General features: G+C 38.8%; 1 protein-coding gene across 1 annotated transcript; it reads left to right on the plus strand.

Moving 5' to 3' along the window:
- Positions 1–13,151: 13,151 nt before the first annotated feature.
- LOC107096955 (potassium/sodium hyperpolarization-activated cyclic nucleotide-gated channel 2-like) lies at positions 13,152–22,060 on the plus strand (the record flags this gene model as incomplete). Its single annotated transcript, XM_015393876.1, has 4 exons — positions 13,152–13,298; positions 13,463–13,703; positions 13,786–13,950; positions 14,539–22,060. Coding segments are annotated over 4 exons (1,506 nt in total), but the record flags the coding sequence as incomplete, so codon positions are not given.
- Positions 22,061–26,822: the final 4,762 nt, after the last annotated feature.

The raw sequence follows: 26,822 nt of genomic DNA on the forward strand, positions 1-26,822 counted from the left end.
TTTTTTTGTTAAAACTTTTTCAACTTTTTTGGACGTCAATGGGAGTTAAACTTGTCAGAGGAGAATGTGTGTGTATGGATGCGTGGTCAAGTGTTTGTTAAATTATGGAGAGAGTTTAAAGTCAATTCCCAGGATAATAGTACTTTGTGAGGATTATCAAGTACCATTATCCCTACTAGGGATACTAGTAAGTAAAACCAAACCGTTGTGGACTAGTTGATTGGTCCCTATGAGAAAAGGTTCTGTTCTTGGAGGGTTAGGTTTAGGACTAAGGTGTTAATTGAGTTAAGGTTAGATTTAAGTTTAGGCCTTACAAATGAAGGCGAAAAGAATGAAATTCAATGAAAAGTTCCAGTAAGAAAGTGAGATGCAATGTGTGTGTAGGGGCATTTGCTAATTTTTAAATACATTTTCAGAGGAATGTTTTAGCTATAAGTTAAGCTCCAGAGGTTGAACCTAGTGATCAGTCAGGCATCAAAAGGCTCCAGAATTGGAGGTTAGTAAACACTGAACAACAGCTTATCATTAGATGCCTTTACATTAACCATTAAATTGCGCAAATTGTAATCAGGAAAATAAATTGGCTAAATAGAAAATATGCAATTTCAAAAATGCTCTTTCTCTTTGATAAAAAGTTGTTATGCTTCGATTGGATGATTTTTCAGTCAAATAAAAAAACTTTATAATATCAAACTGCAACGGAAACACTTTTTTTTCCAACATATGTGTGATATTTGCAGCTGGACCTTACTGGATTATAAAAAGAAAAAAAAGAAGACCAACAGTAGCTGAAGGACGATAGCTCCTACTCGAGCCGTGGCTAAAATATGGATACATCTCATGTTTACATCCACCACTACCAGAGTTTGCGCATAAACAAACATATTCACATCCTTTTGTGATTGTTATTTGTCATGTAATGGAAATACTACAATTGCGAAACAACATTTTCAAATTTTGAAAAACATTGACAAAATTTCTCAGCTATTGAAACCTGAATATCTGTATTTTTATTTCTATTTAAATACCAAATGTAAACACGCATAAAAAGAAAGTAATCATCTGAAGAAGCACCACGTAACATCTGAAAGATGCAACATCTCACATTTAATTTATGATATTTGCTGAATTTCTTTATTGTTTCTTAAGACATTAATTTCTAAAACTTTGCATTTCATAAACTCTTCAGAACGACTGATTAAGACCTTATTAGAGCCATCTGAAACTCTGACTCTTTGGTAAAGAAGTATGTAAAGAAAGGTAATTTAAAACCTTAACATATTTATGAACATTTACATCAGATCTAGGCTCATAGAAATCCTTTTTTAAAATTATATATGTTCCTCTTATCCCAGCTGTAGGTTTATCTTTTGCAGAGAGTAGAAAAGTGCATTTCTCAGAGCTCTTTTTTCTGACCAGTAGTCTGATTTTCCTTTTTAAGGAGGATTAGTATTTTAGCTGAAGATGTGTGTATTAAAAAAGAGTAAAAAAGAAGAGCAGGCTGTGGCTCTCTGGCTGATGCTGCTGGGTGGATTTGCCACGCCGACAGACAGGACTAAAAGTGACATTATAATCATTTTGAGGGTGTTAGCAAAATAAGACTGCTGGTAGTGTGTAACAGTCGCAGTGTGAAGGTTTCAGTTTCAACCCAGAGGTTATGTTAGGATATATTAATAGAGTATTTAAGAGCAGTAAAGTTGCTCTGGTGCAGATTTTGTGGTATTCAGACATTGCAACATAACAAAGTGGAGGTAAACCATACATTACTGCATGTTAAAAAATACATCATACTTGAAAAACATCTTAGCTAAATATAAATATGGCAGAGGACTGTTTTTTAAATATTTAATAAAATTGAATACTTTCAGATATTAGTTGTGCACACCATAAAGCTGCCCTGAAAGTTGTAAAGGGAAAAGTGTTTTTACATTTTCCCTCTACTTTATAGGAATATAATACTTTATCTTGGTGTGCAAGTAGAACCTACCCACAATACTGTAAGGATTCAAAACAGAGGGACCCAGTATTCAAGGCAAGACAGACAGTGGGATTACTCAAAAAGCATTTATTAAAATAAACAGGATCTGTGGATCTGCAGTAGCAGCCGCTAGGGAATCTTAGGCTATGTTCACACAACTTTCTGAAGTGACCCAAATCCATTTTTTGCCCACATGCGACCCATGACACTTGGCTATGCGGTCCTCAATCCAATACGAATCCGATCTTTTCAAATGCGACCTGTGTCTGAATGGCCGGGTCGCAGTCAACTGACCTGAACACTATTAATACTCGACAATAGTCACTATTTTGTGTCTTGCAACAATAGCAAGAACCAGAAGCAGAAGGAAAAACAACAACCATGGCGGATGATGATGGGGAGAGCAGTCTTTATTTTCAACCTTGTGTTGTTAATGCACTGGCTGAGGTTTAGAAAGACATGAAAGAATGCCAGATAAGCTCCAGCACTACCATCCATGTTTACTCCCATAAACATGGAGCACACTCTGTTGTGACATCATTGCGTCCATGCAAAAGAATTGGATTTCATAAAAGAAATCAGAATTCAGTATCAAGGCCTGTACTGTGTGCGTAGACTAAGGCAGGAACCACTACAGGAGAGAAACACAGGTTGGTGACCACAATAATCTGAGGGAGGATGACTATTATTGCGTGAGCTACTATCCTGGTTTTACAGTTCAGTCCGTGCTCAGAGAATGAGGATGATTTTCCAGCCGGTCGGCTGACAAAATGCAGCAGACGCTGCCGGAGAGTTCCAGAGTCAAGAGTCCAAAGACAGGTCAGCCAAACAGATCAGACAGGGGCAGGCAGGCTCAAAGGTCCGAATAAAGAAATGGGTCAGGATCAGGTAATCGGAACACTGTTAGTAACGCTAGAAAAACTCTCACCAAAGGCTCAAGCATAATCTGGCACTGACGACTGGGAGCAAGCAACTTAAATAGAAACAGGAGCAGGTGGATCAGATGAGCAGTAATGTGAAACAGGGCACAGTTAGACTGGTGAATGAAATGAGCAATGATGCCAGTCATCAGCAATCATCATCATGAGAAATACATTGTGGTTTGTGGTTGTAATGGGACAAGCAGATATAAAGCTCAACCCCAAAATCCCACATCCTCTGTAACCGGCCCACCCTCGCTCCGCAACGCTGCACTCTAGACCGCCTGTGCAAACCAAAGCCTACAGCCTGCGCTGTTGCTCCCGTGCTGCTCCGCTCTGACTTCCTTGGAGCTAAAGGAGAGCATGCGCCATAATATTGTTATTAAACTCGTAGAAGCAAAGCATTGATTTTATTAAGCTAAACCAAACACTATGATGATGGAATCATGAAGAGCTGATGCCAAGCAAGCACTTGTCCCAGTTTAGTACTGGAATTTGTTTAATGACAATTTTTTCTGAAAGCCATAATGAAAACTGGTTTCTGTTGTAATCCAACAGACATATCTGTCAAGTTGAGTGGAGATCTTGGAGGACCCAAATACAGAAACGGAAGCTGAAGTGGTTTCTTGCAGATTTAATCATTCAAGGGGTGGTAACTAAGGCAAAAATTCCAAACAAATAGCAAAATAAATAAAACCAAAACCTAGAAGACATCAGGGAAAACACACGAGTATCAAGAAATTATAGTAACCAGCAGTGAGGAACTGCACAGGGAGAGTATATATGGGAGACAGAACATATGAGCTGACAAGAAACAGATGTGGAAGCATCTAGAAGGGAGCTAGGGGAAGGAGACTGACACAAGGGGGCAACAGAGGGTAAACAGGAAATACAAACAAATTAAAAAAAATATATAATCAAAAACTAGAATAAAACAAAATGGAAATGAAAGCAATACACTAGAAAACACAGAAAGACAAGAATCAAAGTGTAACTGAAAACTCAAAAAGAAAACAAACAGAACCAAAAAGTGCAGAAGCAGGAGAATATCTTATTATAAGCTCTTCTCAAAGGTTTAAAGGAAAAGTCCGGTCATATTCAAAATTCAAACCTCTGAAAGTACTTTAAATATGAAATTATTACAATAAATTATATTTATTTTATTTAATAAATGATAAATGTGTTTAATTAAGAGTATATTCATTTGACTGTGCTTTATGGGAGACATCCATGCTTGTCAAAGAACACTACTGCCACCTACCAGTTTGTGACGTCACGGTGTGATATCGGCTGTTGAGTAAGTTCCAATGCCGCAGCTTGTGTTTGTCATAACGCCTTATTATCCGAGTCATCTTGAAAACATTCTTCTTCGAAACATTGGATACATATTACGTGTTTTTTTCTCTGGCCAGAAGTTTGATGGCAAATCCTCTCTCTTCAAGTTGGCAATCCAATGACGAACCCATGCGCGCAAGATCATGAATCGGAAAGGTGAAATAACAAATTTCTTTTCTCTTTTACCCGATTTAGTACAACATCCAACTGCCTTGCAAGTGGGCATTGTCAGTTTAACTATAGCTCTTGCTTATTTCAGTGGTGAAGTCCTCTGGAAATCTTAAATAATTGTTGTTGTTGCAGATGTGTCTCATGGTTCCCACTGATTTTACCTTTAAAGTGGGGAGAATGGAGCTAGGCTTACCGCACACTGACATCACTGCTGGGAGGCATCAGGAGTGACGTGCTATTATATTTGGGCTTAAATGGCAGGTCCTGTGCTCAGTGATTGCGACGAAAATTATGTTTCTTATTTTTTTTACTGATTAACGCTAACGTCATTAAATCACCTCAAATGTATTAGTTTTATTTTTTTTTATAGATAATAATCCACTGATCATTCCTTGCTGACCGGACTTTTCCTTTAACAAAGAATCAGCTCTCTGGATGTTTCAGGACAGATGCTGGAGGCCTAGCTTGGTCAGCAAATCAAAGGAAATTTACGTGTTCCCTTTATGGTCTTTCTTTTTTCAGCACATTAAACACCAGCCTTTTTTCTCCCTATGCCTGCCATTGATCTCCACATTTACCTACAAGCTGGCTGGCTTTGCAGAGATAGGGACCAACGAAAACTGTCTATTCAATTCCATTGGATCATATTAAAAACTGGCGAATGAAGGAACAAAAAAATAAAAGCATCTAATTAACCGTCCTTTATCATGCATCTTGTGGTTGTCTCTCCCTTTGAAGACACTCTAGGATTTTCTAAGATCCTAAGAAGCTTGATTTCATTTAATGAGACTTTGTTCTGTGTGAGGCCTGACAGTGTGTTGTCACTCCCTCTGTATGCATCTCAGAATTAAAGGCAGACAAGATGGGCTTGGACTTATCGCTATCTGATCCTTCGTCCTTTTGCTGAATGTGCTTCATATTGAAATGAGCCGATTTGGTTTGGAACAAATTAAGAGAATGAATAATTTGCTCCCAAAGTCCATTCTATTGTAGGTATAACCTAAATCATAATAGCAGAATTTGTGTAACGAAAGAGGGGAGATTTTTAAAAGACATGGATTAATCAGGTTCATAGGGATAATACTTAAAAGTGTAGAACAAGTCAATATCAGTAGAAATTATCCAGTAATGTTCTTGCAAACATCAAAAACGTGTTACCTACACCCAAACAGTAAGTCACAGAGGAAGGCATGCTAGGAGTGTTTTTCAGTTTTTTTTTTATATACCCCCCCTTCCTCTCCCCGCTATGCACCAGTCAAATCTTTTGGCTCAAACAGAAGTCACGTCATCAGTTCGTCACAATGTAACACAATTCACTTTCAATTTGCCACATTAGTTCAGAATTAGCTGAGTCAGAAGCTGCAGAATCAGCTGTGCATTGGCTGAATCTCTAAATTTGCCCCCCCCAATGACAAACTCACCCACGGACAAACTCTCCTTACAATAAGCACTTGTATTTACTGCAGGGTGTACCAGCTTCAACGTTAGTGTCGGTAAGTCGGGTAGCTGTGACACAGGGTCATTTCTCCAGGCTGTTATCCATCTAGGATTATAAAGGTGCAGAGTCACTCATGCAGGTGAGAGTTTGTGTCGTGCAACTTAAAGGACAAATTTTCCCCACATAGTGGCTTGGTTTGAAGCTCAGTTTCACAGTTGGCTGTTTAACATTTATGGATCAGTCACCAAACTTATAAGCAAGTTGTCAGTAGTTTTCCATTAAACTTTTCTAAGATAATCTGCTGTCATGGTATGCCAGTTTTCCTTTTGCAAACTGTATGTTCCTAACTACTCAAGAGAGATGCTTGAATCCAGCTGCATGGACTTATAAAATAAGAAAAACTATGACCACAACTGTTCTGGTATTCTTCCTTGATATAAATGCAGCATTTTCTTTGTTTTTTTTCTATTGATTTTAATATTTTAGTGTGGTTAAAAAATGTGTTCAGCATCATTTTTTTCTGTTGTAGCAATTTCTATATTTCTTATTGTGTTCACCAGCAAAAAATAGTGTATTAATGTAAACGGAAATGTGAATTTTAATATAATTTAATTTACTAAGAAGTATATTCAAAGTATGGCAGACATTTTTATTCACCTCACCTCATCACCTCCATGCCTTGTGAAAAAAATAGTTTTGAGAAGTGTTGTTCACTGCAATTACAGCAAGATGCAGAAAAATACATATTTTGTGTCTCTGTTATTTTTGTGAATCTAGAATTGAATTATTTTCTTTGAAAAATAGCTTAAATTTAGTCAGATTGATAACAACTAAAAACTCTTAAAGGTTGGATTAAGATTTCAGATTTTCTCTGTTTTCTCTTTTCTAATATGTTTGGGTTTCAATCATTTAGATGCTGGAAGTTCTAACAGCTTCTTGTCCACAGCATGATGCTCCCACCACCATGTTTCATGGTGGTTATGGAGTTTTTAGAGTAAAGTACATTTGATGGTTTTATTTTGTCCCAGATAATCACATTTGTGGAGTGCCCAACTTATAGATCTATTGTAAGTGATTTTTCCACCTGTGCATCTCTGCAGCTTTCCCTATAGTTATCATGAGCCTCTTGTTTGCTACTGTGATCAGTTCTCTCATTACCAAGTATGCCACTGCAGGTGTATCTCAGTGTTAAGGAATGCATGCAAAGTTTTCAGACTTTTTTTTACGTTTTGAGATAGTTCTTTCAAAACTAAGCCTGCTCCAGAAAGTGTGTGCTCCTCTGTGGATATAGCATTTTTTCTTTTCTGATGCTACTTTTTTCCAACTTTCACCTATTGGCATCACAGTAGACAGTATTAGCTTAATTAATCATTTGAAGACATTGGAACAAATGGCTTGAGGCATTTGACCGTTTTCACTCTGGTAGCCTAGCCAGCCAGACTGTTATAGTCAGTCTAGCTCGCCAGGCTAACACCTTTGAGGTTTCTTAATGGCATACAGGGCTGTTCTGAAAGGACGTACTGCTTTTTCCTGAGGTTCTTGCACTCTCATTTTTATAGTCACATTTAGAGTCTAAAACTTGTATGCACCCTTTAAAAAAATCAAGTAATCATCTCTGGAGGGGCAGAGGGCTTTTTTTTTATTTAAATACTTAAGTGGCTATGCTTGACAGTCAGAAATAAACTGTTTTCATTTGGTTTTCTTTAATGTCTCCTCCAGAAATATAGACCCAGTGTCCTTATATGGTGACATATTTCTTTTGTAAAAATCCCTTCATGTACCATGAGAGTGTTATTGAACTTTTCTGGTCCTACTAATCCCATGAACCTCAGAAAGACAAAAATAAAAATAAAAAATCTAGTTCCTCAAGTCTCCTATGTTTCTAATCTTTATGATGATTTTGCTCATTAAATTTCTCCCATTAAATCTTGTAAAGCCTTCAAACAACAGCTGCTTACAGGATGCTTACAGGATGCATCTGAGTAAAAGGGGTCTGAAAACAAATCTGTGCCACACTTTTCAAATTTTTTTGTTATTTGTTTTAAAATCAAAAATTTGTTTTTTGGTCTTCTTTTCTAAATGCCTAAATTGAAATTTTGTTGTGCTTTTTTTTTTTCAATATCTTTTTCTTGGCAGCTTCAGTTTTTCTGTAAGGTTTTTTTCATTACCTTTGTTAATGCGACTTTAAAACATTTTTAAAAAGCTGTGTGGCATATTCCTCTCACTTTGTGTTGGTTTATGACAATAATATGCATTAAGATTTGTAGGTGTAATGTAACTTACAGTGCTTAACTTTAGTAAACTGTGAAAAGTTTTATGTCAGTATTGGAAGAGTAACTTGATAGTTTTCTGTTCATATCTGTGTTCTTGACATTATCATGTGGAATGTGGTACAAGGTGAAGATTTTATTGCTATTAGCAAAGAGGATTTGAGGCATTAAGTTCTTTATAAATACATCTGAAAAACAAATAGTTTTCTGTTGTGCTTTCTTTTGTAAGCAGAGATACATGAACAACAAACAATTTCCTCTGCATGGGTTTAGATGTTGCTCTTAAGGAGTCATAGCCTGTAAAATAACTTGAGCAGGTGGAGCTGATTGTTTTGCTTGGGGCCTCCGGCAGAACATAGTGTTTCTGCAGCTGTGATGAACTTGAACCTTTGTATTTATTGGACTGTCTAGCAGTCTGTATAGCAGAAGTGATGCTACTGACATTAATGTTAAAGGATGTTGTGTTATAGGAAGCCTGTGCTAGATCCTTCATAAATGGATATTTCCTTCGTCCCTGGAAGTTGTGAGCGCTCAGCGTCTCCCAGGCTGTTAACTTCTCAACATTTTGGACAGCTTTATAGCTTCTGGGTTGAGCTGTGGTCTTGTGAGGTTTTATGTTTGAACTGGACTGAAGTATACACAGTCTGACAGCAAAGTACATGGAGAAATCTCCACCAGCAGTTTACTGCTCTGCCACTATCCCTCCTGCAGTGTTGGCTCATAGTTTTTTAAATCAATTTTTTTATTTTCTATTCTGTCACTGCCATTTATCGGATTTTAGTTTGAATATTTTATTCAATATATATATATATATATATATATAACAATATTCAATATATTATAACAATAGATGCTTATTTCTTGGGCTCCTGCCATATTGAAAGCTTTAACGAGTGAGGGGTTTTTTGTAGATTAAAAGTGGTTTTCTTTGAGCTGATGGGATATGTATCTTAAAGGACTAGACATTTTTAAAAGGTTTCCTGACAGTCAAAGTGAGGATGTTGTTGTAATATACCCAGATGCAGTGATGTGACTCATGAGGTGTCAGTGGAGAGAATGTATGTCTCTGCAAACTGTCCCTGTTATGATAAGATGTTCGAGTCTCTAGGCAAGGGCAGTCCTGAAAACATGACATGCTTGTCCCTAAGAGTAATGTTCTGAGACTAATGTAGACCACATGTGTGTGGCTTTTTCACACACATAACATTTCCAAACTTGGAGCACATATTTAAACGACAAATTCTCCCAGAAAAAATTTGTCACTCTCCACCTGTCCATCTAGGGCACTGACACGTATTCCAACATAATCCATCATGATAGCAAAGCCATTTTCTTTTTTTACGCCTCAAATAAATCATTACGTGTGCGTCTACTGGGTTTTTCCTTTGGTTGTTCACTAAACACAAAGTGGAACTCCACAGATTATTCTGATAGCCCCAACTAGGGTTGCCATATGGCCTTTGAAAAAAGGAACAGTCCAAAAGCGAAAGTATTTGTCAAACACATCCTGTTTCCTGTCAAATGTGTACAAAATCATTTAACACTCAAAAGTATTACAAAAAGAGATAATTTTGGTAGGGTTTAAGACATTGCCTGGTTCCTTATTTAAATTTCAAGGAATTCGCAACGATACCCCAACTTAGAACACAACCATAGCAACCATTTTAAATTTGCATTCAAATACTTTCATCAGTAAGCAAATTGTTAGCAGTAATGCTGTGTTTACACATGTTCTATCATCCATATGTTTTGCTCTCTGTGACAAATAGAAGGATTCTGTTCAGTACAGTCATTCACACTGGATCCATGGCTAAGTAGCACGACAGAGAGCACTCCTTCAGGATTGACTGTTATCGACAGAGTAATAAACTTACATTTCCCTAAAGAAGAGATAAACTAAAAAGAAAATCAGACAAAAGCTGATCAGTTACATGTGAAGACTTAAAAATAATGCTTGGACTTAGACAACTTTTATTGTCATTTTGTATACACACAGTATTTTGTATACACATAGCGTATAAAAAACGAAATTTTGTTTAGTAAAGCTTTTCAGATAGTACATAAACATTTCCACTCCAAAAAGTGCAGCAGTGATCAAATGTAAACAGCATGGGAGAAAAAAAAATGGTGCAAAAAATGCATTGATATGGAGGTTTTGATATATATGGTGCAAATATGCAGTAATTTTGGTTTGGTGTTATCAGTGTGATCCAGAGTTTGTGACATTATTTAGAGTTTTTTCAACATTCAGCTATCTGATGGTGATGGGGAAGAAGCTGTTTTGGAATCTGCTGGACCTTCATCAAATGCTGCAAAGCCTCTTCCCAGAGGGCAGCAGGGAGAACAGTCCATGGTGGGGGTGTGAGGGGTCATCGTTAGAGGCTCGAGACACGCAGCACTGAGATTAAATGTCTTTAATGAAGGGAAGAGGAGCCCCAATGATCCTCTCTGCTGTTCTCACCACTCTTCTCACCTTCTTCCAGTCTGAGGCGCTGCAGCCTTCACACCACTCAATGGGACAGCTGGTCAGAACGCTTTCTATGGTGCTTCTGTAGAAGGTTGTGAGCATGGGTGGGGGCAGGTGGGCTCTTCTCATCCTCCGCAGGGAGTACAATCGCTTTTGTGCAATGTGTGTTTGCTGACAAAGCCCAAGTATTAGAAACTACAGATGTTCCAGTTACAGAATTGTCTCCAGCTATTATTCTCTGACTTCTGAAAGCTCTAACCGTGTTATTCTAATTTCTCTGTAAGAATTATGAATAGAATAAAACCCAAAAATACTTTGCCTATTTTCTAAAACTAGACTATCTAAAATAAACAACAAAAGGCTCTTTGTTACTGTATGTTAAATCTTTACTTATTTAAAAGCATCACATGAATCAATTTACTGGTTTAGTAAACATCATGATGCTCCGGTGTTTTGGCCTGAGTGTTTCTCTAGAAGAACAAGTGAAAACAAATGAATCACTAACCATCTTCTTTATACATCTGAGAAGATTCTCAGTCATCCAGGTCATAATTAAGCTTGAAAAAGTTCAGTTTAGGCAACTGGACGTAAAGTTTTCTGGACCGTGCGGTTCACCTCATAAAAGACAGACAACTCAACATAGAAGTCTACAGAAAATCCACACACATTGACCAGTACCTGTTTTCACTCACACCACCCACCAGAACACCAACTAGACGTAATTAGAACTCTCCAGACACGAGCAGAAACTAACCATCTATAGAGGGAAGAGGAGAGAATTCCTTTTTTAAACCTGCAGCAAATTAATTCCAGTGCTCCCCAACACTAGTTTGAGTCGAGGAAGTCTCTTGGATGAGAGGAGAAACATCTTCTAGAAAAATTAATGTCCAGTTGCCTAAACTGAACTTTTTCAAGCTCTATCTTCTTTACTTTTCTGCATTTTATTAAATATCTTCTTTCTTTTAGAACACTTCAAATGCCCTTTTTCATGTTTGTTTAAGCTGTCCAAAGTAATTCATAGGTATATAGTATATGATGAATTATGACTTTTAGCACAACAGAATATAAATGTTTGGCCTACATGCCTCATGACAGGGTGCAACACTTAACTATATTTCATCTCTTCTCTAAGTCAGCTTCTTTTCAATAACTAGCTGGTGTTATTTATTTATTTTTTTCTTTTCCAATGGATTTCTTTAAAATTTAATGTTATTTATGGGATGAAGTTTTAATTATTTTCACTTCATTTGCTGATTTTTATAAATGGAACTGTTGTTAGCTTGACTTGGATGATCTTTATTCAACATTTCAGACTGCAGAGTTTCTATTATAAACCCAGGGAACATGAAAAGTAAAGGTTATATTGCCCTGGAAAGCAAGCAGTTATTTTGTGTTCACATATTTCAGTGTTTGTTTGCCAAATACACTTTCTTTTAAGAGCAGAGGAATAGCGTGCCTGTTTCTAGCAATAAAAACTTGCCCCTGGAGGAGTTTATATGTTGCTCCTGGGGACTCAGAGCTTGTAAAAGTGCCGGAGCAGTTGGATTTGTTTTGCTCAGGGCATCTGGCAGGATATATAGTGTTTTCTGCTGTTGAAATAGTCTGTGCATTTATTGCCACTTCTTGCTACAGTGGAGGTAAACATAGCTGATAGAAGATGTTTCTTGATGCTTTAGATCTTGTGATTGTGGTTGTTTTAATGATGACTTCCTTAGCCCTTAGGGTCATTTGTTTCATATGTCTCTGGGGACATACGCCCCCCTGTGGCTTAATGCAAGGTAAAATGAATAAAGAAAATAGGTGGAATTAAGTTAGATAGGTAGGTAGTTATTTCAGACACGACTCAGCATTATCTGTATGATTTGAAAATCAGGGCATAAGTCTTCCATTTGCAAAGCTAGAATTATTGAATTTTTATTTTTGACAAAATTTGAATATTTGTCTTAATAGCTACAATCGTCAACAAATGCATAGTGTAACAATGCTTACTTTAAAATCAATTGGATGTTAGTGCTTGTTAAAATCTATGTATCTAATGACATTATATTTTTCCATAAGCTCAGATTTTGTTACATGGCCTCCAACAGCCATGGCATAGATCAGAATTGCTCCTTGCCTGGGGCAGGCTACCCTAGAGTACCAACATTACTGGGTTAGCAAACATGATTCAGCAAAATACCAACACATCAAAGATTAGTCAAAAATCTTTAAGTTTGCATAATTAGGTTTAAGGTTAGATGAGAAGGCAGTTTGGGTTGTTCTTAAACCAAGGTTTATAATTTTGGGTAAACACTCTGCTACTCTTACTGTGTTCAAATTAGCTTGTTGGTTCTGTTGGTCTTTAGGACAATGTAAACTCATCACATTTACCTTTGAACAGAAATAGTTCAATTAAATTATGGCATACTATTAAAAAACAACAGATGCTACGTATGTGTTACGTCCTTGCTAATAAAGAGCCAATTTTGCTTCTTAGGCTGTTTAATACAATAACTGAAAGGGTAGCATTAACAACAGTATATGAGTTTGCACTGCATTAACAACACATCATCTGTGTTTCCTACTCTCTTAGTACAAACAAGTGGAGCAGTATATGTCCTTCCACAAGCTGCCTGCTGACTTCCGACAGAAAATCCATGACTATTATGAGCACAGATACCAGGGCAAGATGTTTGATGAGGAAAGCATCCTGGAAGAGCTCAGCGAACCACTCAGAGAGGTAATATAAACACTATCAGCTCTACCTATTTAGCATTGTCTTCCTTTGACTAATATTTGTTTATTTTTGTAACCTACAAGATGTGCTATCCAGCAGATTAAAAGACACATTATGTCTGCATATATGTACTTGAAAAAAAAACAAAGATCTGATTTTCTTTTTAGGAAATTGTTAACTTCAACTGCCGTAAGCTAGTGGCGTCTATGCCGCTGTTTGCCAACGCTGAGCCAAACTTTGTCACAGCAATGCTGACTAAGCTACGTTTTGAGGTATTCCAGCCTCATGACTACATCATAAGAGAGGGTACCATTGGCAAAAAAATGTATTTCATCCAGCACGGCGTATGCAGTGTCATCACCAAAGGCACACTTGCTATGAAGCTGTCAGATGGCTCGTATTTTGGAGGTGGGGTGTTTTTTTATCTACTTGTTTGCCCTGGGTGTTACTGTTTCTCACTTAACCTTTAACCTTTGCTTTACTGTTTCAGAGATCTGCTTATTGACAAGGGGTCGACGGACAGCCAGCGTGAGAGCAGAGACATACTGTCGCCTCTATTCTTTATCTGTTGACAACTTCAACGAGGTGTTAGAAGAGTATCCCATGATGAGAAGAGCCTTTGAAACTGTTGCCATTGATCGTCTAGACCGTATAGGTAAAATAATTGAGAAAACATTGAAAATATCCAAGGCATCCATCTATTGATGAGTAAATTCACTGGGTTTGGCATACAGAATTTTAAAAAGCGTAAACTAGTGCATGTGCTTCAGGGGAGCTTAACTGAGTGTACAATCAAGACATAACATATTACACTAACTGTCATACCGTAACCCTAATACCATTAATCAATCTCATATATGAAATTGAGATAAGAACAACCCTCATATATGAACTTGATGCTTAGAAATATAATAATTTCAGGTTGTCATCTGAGGGCAGAAGCTTATTTCCTCATTGCAGAATCTCGTTAGATAGAACAGTAAAATTATTGGCATTGTTCTCTTAAAAAGACATAGGACACTGTAATAGTATACGATGGTGCAGAGTGACACAGATACTTTTCCCAGGACCTGTTCCTACAGAGGATATGCCTGGTGTGAAGGGCATCACACCCTCTATAAAACTTCTGATGTATTTTCTTTGAAATATTTGATATGCTTGTTTTTATGTTTTGTTCATCTTTTTTATTCCTTCTGTGTGGTTCTTTGCATTCTCTAACACTGCCATTTTTTTCTTGCTGTAGGTAAAAAGAACTCAATCCTGATGCACAAAGTTCAGCATGATCTCAATTCTGGCGTATTTAACAACAGAGAAAACGAGATGATCCAGGAAATAGTCAAGTATGACCGGGAGATGGTGAAACTGGTGGATCTGCAGCGGCCAAGGGCCATGTCTATGACCCCAACTATAGGTGGGATCTTTGCTCCTCCAGGACAGCCTCAGACGGGCTCCGCAATTGCCACCCTCCAGCAAGCTGTGGCAATGAGTTTCTGCCCTCAGATGGCAAGTCCTTTGGTGGGTCCTGGGACTTTGCAATCTCCACGTATGGTGCGAAGGTTCCAGGTGATGCAGAACTTATCTAGTCCAGTCTCAATGTCTCCTCTGCAGTCTCAACCTCCCCAAACATTTGGAGGGGCATTTGGATCTGCTATTTCAAGCCCCCCAGTCCAAAGCCCACTTACAGCTACCGGACGGACTTTTCAGTACATGGCAAGTGTAGGACCATCTGGGTCTCAGCTTTCCCTTGTCCAGCATCACGCACCCAGCCCCACGCAGACCACACAGCAAAGGCCTGTCTCATACAAGAGTACCCACTCCCTTCATGCAGGTAGTTTGAGTCAGGACACCCGAGCCCTGTCTGCCTCCCAACCTTCACTCCCCCAGGAAGGAACACCACAGGCTTCCTCTGCAGCCCCTAGTCCCCCACCTTCAACCCGCACTTCCAACTCCTCCATTGGCCCCCAACAACCCCCTCACCACAACCTACCGGGACCCTCAGGTGTGGGGAGATCGACTGGAGCCCAGCAGAGGGTGGCCTTTGCCTCCACACCTCCTCCAGGTGGACCTACTGGAGTGGGGGCAGTAGCAGCAGCTGCTGGACCAGGACCTCCAGACTCTGGAGTTCTCAAGAAAGATTCGATTGTCAGCCTTCCGGAGCTAGACTCTGCCAGATCCCGGCTGTCTTCCAACTTGTGACCCTAGTGGAGTTCAGTAGAGAGGCCTTTTTTTTGTAGGAGAATCTGTTTGGTTAAGGTCAGTTCAGCTGATCATTCCGCTTGTGACCAATCAGCTACTACCAGTGCCACCAGTCATTCAACCTGGATGCACTGTGTGCTGGAGTCAGTAGAAAGAAAAGAGCTGCTCAAAGTATTACAATACTTTGGCTATGGGGAGTCACTATGATTATACTAGTATATAAAATTAAGGTTGAACTTGTCTGGTCTGCTGTGCCAGCACCTTTAGTCTTAGTATCACCCCTTTCACTCTGCTTCCAAACACCTACTGCATATCGCTGTCTTTCCTGTAAAGATATGACGAAAAGTGTGATTAATGTACCAATTACATACTGTGTAGAATCCATGCAATGCAATCTAGCAGGAGCTTGACTCAAAAATGAAAATCAGGGACTTGAGGTCAAATGACAATTACATTTTAAGCGTTCAAAGTGTTTTAATTGTCATTTTTTTTTGGTATAAGCTGTCGTAGCAAAGCAACATCTTCATATTGTTTAAACCTGTAGTGGAGTTAGTGTTTTAGACCGCTGGTCGATCTTACATCATTGTGTATATAGTTGACGAAAAAAGTTAGGAACATTATATCCATTGTATCTACCCAAAACCAAAGTTGAGCTTGAACACCAAGTCTGGTCGTGTCTGTATCAACTAAAAAAGAAACATAGAAGAAAACGCCATTTATTTAACTGCCTTGATTCAACGTTAGAAGCCATATATTTCGTTTGTGTGTATGCATATTTGTGTGTGTCCTCCGTGTGCGTGTGCCTGTGTGTGTGCACGTGCAAGAGAGATTTTGTTGATACGTTCTGGTTCAATTTTTCACAGAAGGGACTCATGCACTCTACAACGTCGTCAAGTATGACTGTTTAGACATGCTGACGGTGGCACTGCCCTGTTTTCATTAATCATCTGGAAAGAGGTCAGCTGTTTTTTCAACATACTGATTGTAACCCAAAAGGCAAAGATGGTTTAATAATCTGAGCTTTACTGAAAGGAGGCATTTGGGAACAACCCATACTGTATACTTGCTTGTTTCTGTCTAGGTTAAATGATTAACACATGCAATATAATTCTGCAATACTCTACCCCGCCTATATATATAAATATATATATAAATATGAATATCTATACTTATTCTGTACAGGAAAGTGAACTTGTTTCTGTATGTATTTTTTTTGTTTGATTTTTAATGTGAAATCTTAAAGAATCCAGCAGCTATTGTGGCTAAACTTGAGGTATTGTAATCCAGTGACCATGTTGTTACCTTAACCAAAAATGTGTGAGGGAATGAAAGGGTATGTTGCTGTATTATTTTTGTGTTGAAAAACGAAACACTCTCATCTGAATGCTTACCACTGGTTTAAAGACACGGAATGGAGTCCACCTGAGTCAGCAAATCAGACCATCAAAAGGAAATGTCACCCGAAAAGCATTTTTCAAATGTTGAAAAGTGTAGGGGTGGCCATTATGGGGTACAGAAGCCTTAGTTGTAAAAAAGTCACCTAAAACTTTGGTGAATGTCTCCGCTTGCAGGTCCACAGGTAAATTTTGGTTGAAAGTGTGAGAATATGTCGAGGCTTTGATAATATTTATTCGAAACATCCTGATCCTGTTCATCCTAAAACTCCTTCTACTGCTGAATGTATGCCATACGAGAAGGAAGATAGGTAATCCGTTTTAACTGCCATGTAAATAAAGGGACAGAGGATTTTGTGATGCAAGGGGGGGCTGGGCATTGGTGTATGAGATGCTGAGTGTCTGTGTGATCTTTTTTTTAAAGCCTTTTTTATGTTATTTGGGTTAGGGATTGCTGTATTTACCATTTATACTACCCCCCTCCCCATTAATGAATATTTAAAGGAGAGGTTTTAAAGAATTGCTGAAATGGGCATGAATGAGAGTATGCTGGAATCTCTCTGTGCAAAGTGAGAAATGAGGACAACCACCTAAGCACCTTGTGTTGCACTATGATCTTGTAATCAAAAACAAAATCAATGCTCTGTTCTCTTAAAACTGTTGTCGCACTTCTTCTGGACCCGTTATCTGGTTAAACTGTAAAGACAAAATAAAGGTGAATTCAATTGGGGTAAATAGGCAGCTGGTTCATTGTGTTAAATAAACACAGTGGCCAAGTTTTTCTGCTCTGATATCGATCCAGAGCCAAACTGTAAATCTATCTGATGTACATTTCACTCAGGTTACTACCTTTCCACAGAGATGTATTGATTGCCACAATGTGGCTCTCCATTGATTTATGTAGACATGTCTATTTCCATATTTTGAGCTTGTTGATTTTAACACCCTGGTTGATTCAAATTGGCATAGAAATGGGAATTAATAACCCTAAGATTGTTGTCAGCTTTACTGCCTAAGGTTCTTGATCTCTCACTTTGAGTTGTTAAAAAATATGAGTTGGTGATTGTGTTTATCCAAGGGCTTCATTCTCAGGCTTGTGAACCCTAGGTCATTGTTATACAGCTCCATCTCAATAAAATCAAATGTGATCCAAAAGTAAATTATTTGAGTAATTTAAATAAAAAACTGAAACTTGCAGAATGAAACATTTCCCACAATTATGATGATTATAGCTTCAAGCTAATAAAAACCTGAAATTTTATTTCTTGGAGAATTTGAAAATGATTTAGGGACCAACATAATGGATGTTAATACATAAAAATCAGTCTGCTAAAACAAAGCCTTTCATTGTACTGTGCTCTTTCAGCATGATATATTTGTTTCAGACTAATTTTTTAATGTATATTTGCCTCAGTTCAGCATATGGAAGTGGTCAGCATTTGGATCTGCTGATTTCAAGGAAGCCATGTTTAATAACATGTCTTTTCTTGTGTTGTGTCTTTTGTCCTCCTCTAAAAAATTGATTTTCTGTGGAGTTCAGGTCAGGGCACTGTGCTGGTCTATCAAGACCAGTAAAACCAAGGTCATTGAACGGGTATTGATTTTTATTGTTAATATAGGCAGGTTCCAAGTCACCTGCAGATGAAATGGCTCATCAGATTATGGACACTTCATCTTGAACTGCAAAAAAATTGGATTTCGTGCCTATTCAACTATTCCTCCAGACTTTGTTTTGTCAATTCCATGGTAAATGGTATGTACTTATATAGCGCTTTTTCAAGTCAGGAGACTTGACCAAAGCGCTTTACACTACATTCAGTTATTCACCCATTCATGGACACACTGATGGTGGCAAGCTACATTGTAGCCACAGCTGCCCTGGTGCTCACTGTGACAATGCAAGTGAAGTGTCTTGCCCAAGGACACAACGACAAAAAAAGTCGGAGCCGGGGCTTGAACCGTCAATCCTTCGATTTCAGAGCAAACTCCTACATCCGATGCTACTGTCGCCCCATTCCTTCAAGATAAAAGAACTCAGAACCACATAGCACAGAGCGTCTTTGATATCTCTGGGTCAGGACGTTAAAGAGGAAATAAACATTTTTTAGTTTTTTTTTTTTAGTGGCATTTTTTTATCTCCAGGATATGTCTCTATGTGGTGGCTCTTGAGGCCCTGAAATTAATGCATTTGTGTTTGGTGCCTATGCATATGACAATTCCTCCTGGGGAATAAAGAAAGTTTCTATCATAACTAGTGTCATCTGCATCACAGAGTCTAGACCTGGTCCAAGCCTGTAAAATTCAAATCTTGAATGGGGTTTTCTTTAGAATTGTCTCTGGCACTGGTAGTGGCACCACTCGCTACCTCATTTTTTCCCCCACTCAACTTTCAATTGATAGGCATGGTCATAATTTCCCACACAGTCAACTGTTTTAACAGTGACTTTTGGTGGTTTACAGCTCTTGAAGGGTGTTATTGACACATGCTTTCTAAGTCATCCATCTTATGTGTCATACATTTCTGAGAGACTGAATTATTCGTTTTGATTAGCAACAAGCTATAATCATCAAAACTGAAGCAAAAGCTTGAAATTTTCCTTTGAATGTAATGAATCACCTTTTAAATTAAAGAGGAGTGGAACAGACACCTTCTCTGTTTCACAGAAAAGCCTGCGTTATTTGTGTTTTACCGGAGTCATAAAACAATTTCCCCAACTTATCAGTGAAACATGAACTATGAATAGATTTTTTTTCCTATGGGAAAAGTATACACCAACCCTGTTCTGAATGAAGTCTATCTCAAGCAGTGTTATGTGCGCTTCAGTACTGTTCTGTCTGATTAATTGGTCCTTCCCCTTATTTCTTTTTGCTAATACCAGAGTTTGCCCTGTTAAGCTGCTATCAAGACTGTGCAGATATCTGAATGAGTCCACAGTCGGCGAGAGCAAGATGAATGGAGAATTAAAGAGCTAATGTTTCAGGCAATATCAGGCACCGTCTCTGTTTCATTGCATCTACATGTAGTGTGTAATTCCCTCCCAATCAAAGAATGGCATTTGAGAAACTCTGAACGGCTCCCCTCAGTTTGAACCCTCAGCCGTGGGCCTGATACAGCTCTGGCCAAGCACACACTGCCAGTTTATCTGTTTTTGTGTTTGTCTCACGAGTTGTTCAGTGTGTTGGCATCAAGCTGCCGTAGAGACATGTGTGCTGTGTTAGCCTAATGGCAAGCGGGTTCAAAGCATGATCGTTTAATAATTCTTCTTCTGGACTTTGCTGTGAAGAGGGAATGAATTCCTTCACATCTGTTTGGCACTGACTGACAATTATTGAGAATCTCAAAGCTTCAAGCCTCTCACTCTTGCTGTACCAGATGTTAAGGGTACTGAATGCCTTGGTGTTGATTTGTTAGCAAATCAGGGTCTTAAGTTTGTCTGTTCTCTCTGATTTATCAGTCTGTTTAATTTGGGTGTAGTTCTATCGTTTATATTAACAATGTGCCCTCTGCACATGGACTGTATATACCTTGTGCCTAGTACATCTAGTTTCCACATAGTCTATTTTGTGGTATGTATGTGCCTGTAAAAATGCAAACATGTGTTTTTATTTCCAACTTGCAATATATGTACAAACCATTAGATGACTAGTATTGCTAAATTATAATGACAATGTCAGTATATATAATTTTCCCTGATAAGGGAAACACAAAATTGCACATTTTATGTTGGGTTGAACCTTCCAACACCATGCGCGCTGTACTCTGTACGTTCATGTTCTGTACATATGGTATACACAGAGATGTGGGGCACCCTGTCGGGGTTTCACCACAACCTGCTATATACGCATCATTTCTAAAGTGAGAGGGTTAGCTCCTGGTGGATAGCAACAGTCTAGATGTTAGCATAGGAAATCTGCTTGAGCCAAAAACAGCAGAAGTTAACAAGGAAAACAGTGCTAATATTTGCACAAAATATGAAAACAAAACAAACAGCAACAAAAAAAGACAAAAAAAAATAAACAAAACAATAGGCTGTGCATATGCTGGAAAATCATCAGATTTTGCCGTCGCGCAGCTTTTCACATTGATGCCGGCTGCACACTGATCTGGTGTTGGCTGTTACAGGGAAAAATAATTATCTCCAAGACTAAGTCTAGCTCTTGAGCCACAGCAAGTCTTAAACATGACTCCCAGATGAGTTAGCTGGCAGATAAAGCAGAGTGCATGCCTGTATTTTTCTCATTTTTAGCAGAGTTCTGTGTATGATTGTTGTGGGACCTTCAAATCTAGAAAATTGCTGTGTACCAACTACTGTACAATGATTTTTTTTTTTTGTCTTAAAGTTTAACTTTTGTGTCGTAGCTACTGTAGCCTGCTTAACTTACCTAAGCCTTCTCTCTGCTTCAGGACTCTGTGTGCTTGAGTTTGTATGTGTGCGTGTTCCTGTGCCTTTCCTTCTATAATGTTGGTCCCACTTGAGAATATGATGCCATTTAGGGGGTTGAAGCCCACATGAAGCTGAGAAATGCCAGCACAAATAATAACAAAGAAATCATTGCTAAATGGTCTCAACCGCAATTGTTTTAGAAATAAAAAACTATATTGAAATGCTCTATAGAACTGACTCTAGCACATCCTAGACTTAGTAGCATTCCTCAGCCTGCACGAACGGCTCAGTGTGGGGATCCAGACACACTTTACCAGCACCATGTAGACGACAGCACAGATCTCTAAAACAGCACGTCTCCTCTCTATGAAAGCCAGTCTGCAAACATCTCAGGCTGTGCTCGGCTTCTGCTTATACAAAAAACAAAAAGGTTTAAGTATTAATTGACTAACCCTGTTTTAAGTTAATGTTTATATTTCAGTGACAACTCAGTCCCCAGCCCCAGCCACAGCACTACCAAATTAGTCAAAAAGGATGAGGGGGGTCTTTAGTAAATCTGTGTTGGATTCCAATCTCTCCAGAATGGACTGCTAGCTAGTGGCTGGGGTGATGGACTGATTTGGTCCTGTGTTCAAAAGGCTGTCTTGTCCACCACCTCTGTTGACCAACAGCACAGAGCCACACCCTGGTTTATCTCAATAGCTGGTCTGTCAGTCAGTGGCAATGTTGTTTCAGCATCAATAAACAGACATAAAATACCTTGTTGTGCAATAAAAAGATGAGCGCATTGGCATACTTATCCTCGAGTGTGGAAGTTTTTTTTTGTCTGTGTTTTTGTTGGTATTCTGAATTACATGTTTTTTCAGCATGTGAGACAATTTACATACAGTGCTGAGTAAATATTAAAAAAAAATTAAGCTACAACTATTAGCATTTTATTTACATGTTATATGATTCTTAAAAACACTCTGGAAATATTCTTATCCTTCAGGGTGACAGGGGGGCTGATGCCTATCTCCTTTAGTCCATCGCCACAGGCATGGTACACACTGGACAGTTCCCGATTGCATTGCAGGGCAACACATAGACATACAACCATGCACACACACACACATGCAATTTAGAGATGCCGACTTTTTCCTTTCCTGTTCTACTTTCCCATTGCAGTGTCCATATAATATGTAATATTCCCTGCATGAAATATAATAAAGCTATTTACATGCATAAATCAAGCAGAACACTATGGCGATAGCTGTACTGCTCCACTTGTCAAAGTAAAATATTTTGTGCTCTTTTTGGCATCACAACAATTATTCTTATTGCCACATAGCCAGACAGGACGCAAAGATACCGATTAACCAAACAGTCATGTTTTTGGTGTCAGGGCTCAAAACAGGGGATCCAGTACTCAAGGCAGAGAGACAGTCGGATAATCCAAACAGCGTTTATTAAAAAACATGCATCTGCAGTTACAGCAAGGATGTCTAAGGCAGGAACCTCTGCAGGAGGAAAGCACTGGTTAGTGACCACGTTAATCTGATGGCGAATGATTATGAACGGGTGAGTCACTCACCTATTCTTATAGTTCAGTCCGTGCCCAGAGAAGAAGGTTGATTCCAGCCGGCTGGCTGACAACAAGATGTGGTGGACACCACCCATAGTGTCTCAGACACTGTAGTCCCAGTGGGCAAACAAGCAGGTAATCCAGAGGGCGAAGCAAAAGCTGGTGTCAAGATATACTCAGGATTCAGAACCAGGAGATCAGAAGTCCAAAGATGTTCTAAAGGGAAATCCAGGCTGGTGACAGGAAGCAGCTCCAAGTTCAGCAAACAGGCAGAATCCTGCAGGAGTACATAAATAGGTCAGGCAAACAAATCAGATGGGAACAGACAGGCTCAGTGGTTGAGAGGCATAACAGGTCAGGTTCAGGTAATCAGAAACACTAAGGTAACACTCTACCACTGGCTTGAGAAAAATCTTGCACTGATGACTAGTGGGTTGGTTAAATAGAAGCTGGAGCAGATGGATAAGATGAATAGTAGTGAGAAAACAGGCGGAGCTAAGCAGGTGAAGCGAATGAACAATCAGGCCAGTCATCAGCGCCAAGATCATGACATTTGGACCGTGGGAGAAAACAAGAGTACCTGGTAAGAGTCGTGGAATTTCTAAGCAGAACGACCCAAGGCCAGGAGCTGAACCTACTTGCTGCGAGGCAACAGTGTAAAAAAACTGTGCCACTGTGCAGCCCTTTTGAACAGTTGTTCAAAAATTTTAATTGGGAAGGAAAAATGGAATCTGGAAGCAGTTACACATTTACAGAGAATCCATTGGAGAATACAGGTTAGAAAATAAAAATATACACCAAGCTTTGAACATGTCATAGAGCACTCTTAAATTAATCAGTATAGCATAATTGTAAGCCGGCCCATTAAAGGAAACTCTTTATTAGAGTAGCCGTTCCTGAGCTGGAGTTAAGGGAGGACAACGAACAGTCCTTCTAGGCCTAAATTAACACTGCCTTTTTAAAAAGGCCTCCACAAACATCTTCAGTGGTTTCCCTACTACATCTATTGCCAACATAATTTTCTCTATCTTCCATTTTGATTCAAAAAGATTTTGTATCCGCTGCCTACTTCCCCCTAGGTCACAGCAACATCTAGCACCTGATTTGTTTTTGCGTTGCAAATTTAAACAAAAGTTCAGGGTGGTGGCCAAAACCCAATTCATGACCTTCACTTCGCTCTGCCATGCTGCGCTCCAGAGCCCTCATCTACATTGGGATAACATGTTAAACATTTATTACAGCCTCATAATTTGCATCCATTGTAAATGCACCTTAAGACTGGAGAACTGCAGCAGAACGATGGCCCTCAACATAAAGCCAGATACAATGGAATAGTGACATATTCATGTGTTGGACTGGGCCCAACTAAAGTCCAAACCTAGATTTAAAAGACAATTTACGGTGAATACATTTGGGTCTTTAGATGTGCAAAGCTGGTAGAGGTATAGCCCTTAAGACTTGCAGGAGTTATTGCACTGATAACTGATTGTGCAAAGTGATGACTCGGGGGGACTAGATTCAAGCACATGCCACACATTTCACAATTTCATCTAGAAAAAATATGAATCATCTCCCTATGACTTCACAATATGCACTGTTGCACTTTAGACATATAACTCTGGTTAATATAAATTTTGTAAATTTAACTTTACACCTTCCATTTGAAAACTTTAGCAAGGCGGTATACTTTATGGAATTAATAACAATAAACAAGTGAACAGACACACTTCGTTGCTGCTCACCCCTTACACCCTCTTTGCCCCCCTCATCAGATGAGATCTTCTTCTCTTTCGCTCTGCAGACAGGGGCTCCGCTGCATCCCTGATGAGATGTCTGAGAACAGACTAACAGCTTTCTCTTTTGTGCTCATGAGCACGTCAACTTACAGCACTGCGCAGGAATATGAGAGGAAATTTTTTTGTCCCCAAGTGGGTTCACAGACACAAGAAAGTCCCAATTTTTATATTTCTCTGAAACAGAGAGGACGCATGGACTGGTGATTTTGTGCATGCACCAGAGTTAAGGGCAGTCCAAGGACAAAGTAGCAGCCTGGGAGCAGCACCCACCCACTTGCTCTGTGTCTGCATCGGTTCCTTCACAAGTGCACATGCACGCACACACAGCTGTCTAGATCCTCTCTGATTATGCATTGCAGACTCAGATAGAGAGATTAAAATTACATGCAAGGTAAGATTTTGACACAGAGCTTTACACCATTTGGGTTACCTCCTCAGGTCTTCATACAGCTTGTACTAATGTGGGTGAGGCCATCCGCAGTGCGTGTCCGTAATTTTACCTTGACGTGACATGATGTCCTCTCTCCACCCCCCCATTCCCCCGCCCCACGCACACACTCTCTCTTTCTGTTTCATTGTAATTCAAAGAGGAAGCAAGCAATGTACTGATAGTGGCTGCAGGCGGATACTACACCAAGCTATGATGTGAAACTATATGAGTTTGTGCAAATAGTTTCATCCTTATTAATATAGGGCCGAGGATTGTCCTCTACCTCAATTCCTCTGCATTGCTGGCGCTCTGTTTTGTCCCTGGCTGTCCTACTTCAATTAATCATATCAGCATCAAGTGTAGTACCCCCTTAGCTGTGTACCTCTAGAGGGCAATTTGCTTATTTAGCTCCTTACTGGTATCATTGTCCCTTTGCATCCATCTTCTTACACTTTGCCCATGCAGTCTGACACACTTACTCTTCATCAACCTTTCACCTTTCTATTCTGGTCTCACGGTGCAAAATCTGCAGCTTCAGCTTTTATGACTACCAGGTGCAGATTATAATCCCTTGCCAAGGTAAAATGATTGGGTTTTTCATTTCAGGCTGAATTATAAGGTGGCTCGCAAGGTGGAGGGGTCAACATGCTTTAGTTAGCACAGGAAAGAACTTTCCTGTCCGAATCTAGGCTTTGTAGGCTCATTCTGTGTTAAATAAACATACAGTATACCTGTATAAAATACAAAGGCTATGATACACTTAAAAAATATATATTGGTTTCATGATACTGCAGTGTTTAATTGAATTTAAAACACAAATGTTCACCATTACTTCTACTAGTGATAGTCTAGTATTGATATTAAAATAGCCTACTGTAGCGACCCAATTGCAAGCATGCATCAACTATCCCTATCAAGGAATTTTAGTAAAATTAAAGCTAAATTTTATCTGCTAGTGGTCTCTGAGTCTATGTCAGCTGCACTAATAACTACATTATTAAGATAGTAACTAAAAGATAAGGTGATTCATGTTCATTTTTTGGTATTTTAACAATGCTTCTTATAATTTTGGAAAGCTTTTTTTCCTCTCCTTGCCACAGTTGTAGGGAAAACATAAAGATGGAGCAACACTGTAGAGTGTGGATGAGACTGATTAAAACTCCCTCAGCTCTACCAAACAGCTCATTCTTAATCTCACTCCAGTTAAATTTTTAATTTATTGATTGATTATTTAACTTTAGAGAACTTAGATAGAAATGTTGGATGCACAAACGTTTATTTATTTAATAACCCAGAATCCTCAGTAATCATTGAGACCATAAATTACCTTAAATGCCTTTGTGCAGGCTGACTGATTTGTATTAAGATGGGAATCACAATCCTTAAACAACATGAATCAGTGGTGAAATTACTTTGATTGAGAGTTAGACTATTTTTAGACTTAGGCAAACTTGTTATTTGTTCAGTACAGCCCTCAAGACATTTACATTTCTTAAAGTGCAGCAGTGATAAAATGTAAATATGGTGATCAAATGTAAACATAAGACTGAGATATGATTTACAGTTTTTCCAATATTCAGCTTTTTTTTTCTTCGTTTTATTCAACATTCAGCAGTCTAATGGCAGTGGGGAAGAAGCTTTGGAAGTTTTGGAATCTGCTGGACCTGCATCAGATGCATCAAAGCCTATTCCAAGAGGGCAGCAGGGAGAACAGTCGATGTGGGGGTGTGAGGGGTCATTTATATTTATTTTTTTATTTTTT

The sequence above is a fragment of the Cyprinodon variegatus genome, unplaced genomic scaffold (genome assembly GCF_000732505.1).
Source record: "Cyprinodon variegatus isolate N-32 unplaced genomic scaffold, C_variegatus-1.0 Scaffold661, whole genome shotgun sequence".
Classification (NCBI taxonomy): domain Eukaryota; kingdom Metazoa; phylum Chordata; class Actinopteri; order Cyprinodontiformes; family Cyprinodontidae; genus Cyprinodon; species Cyprinodon variegatus.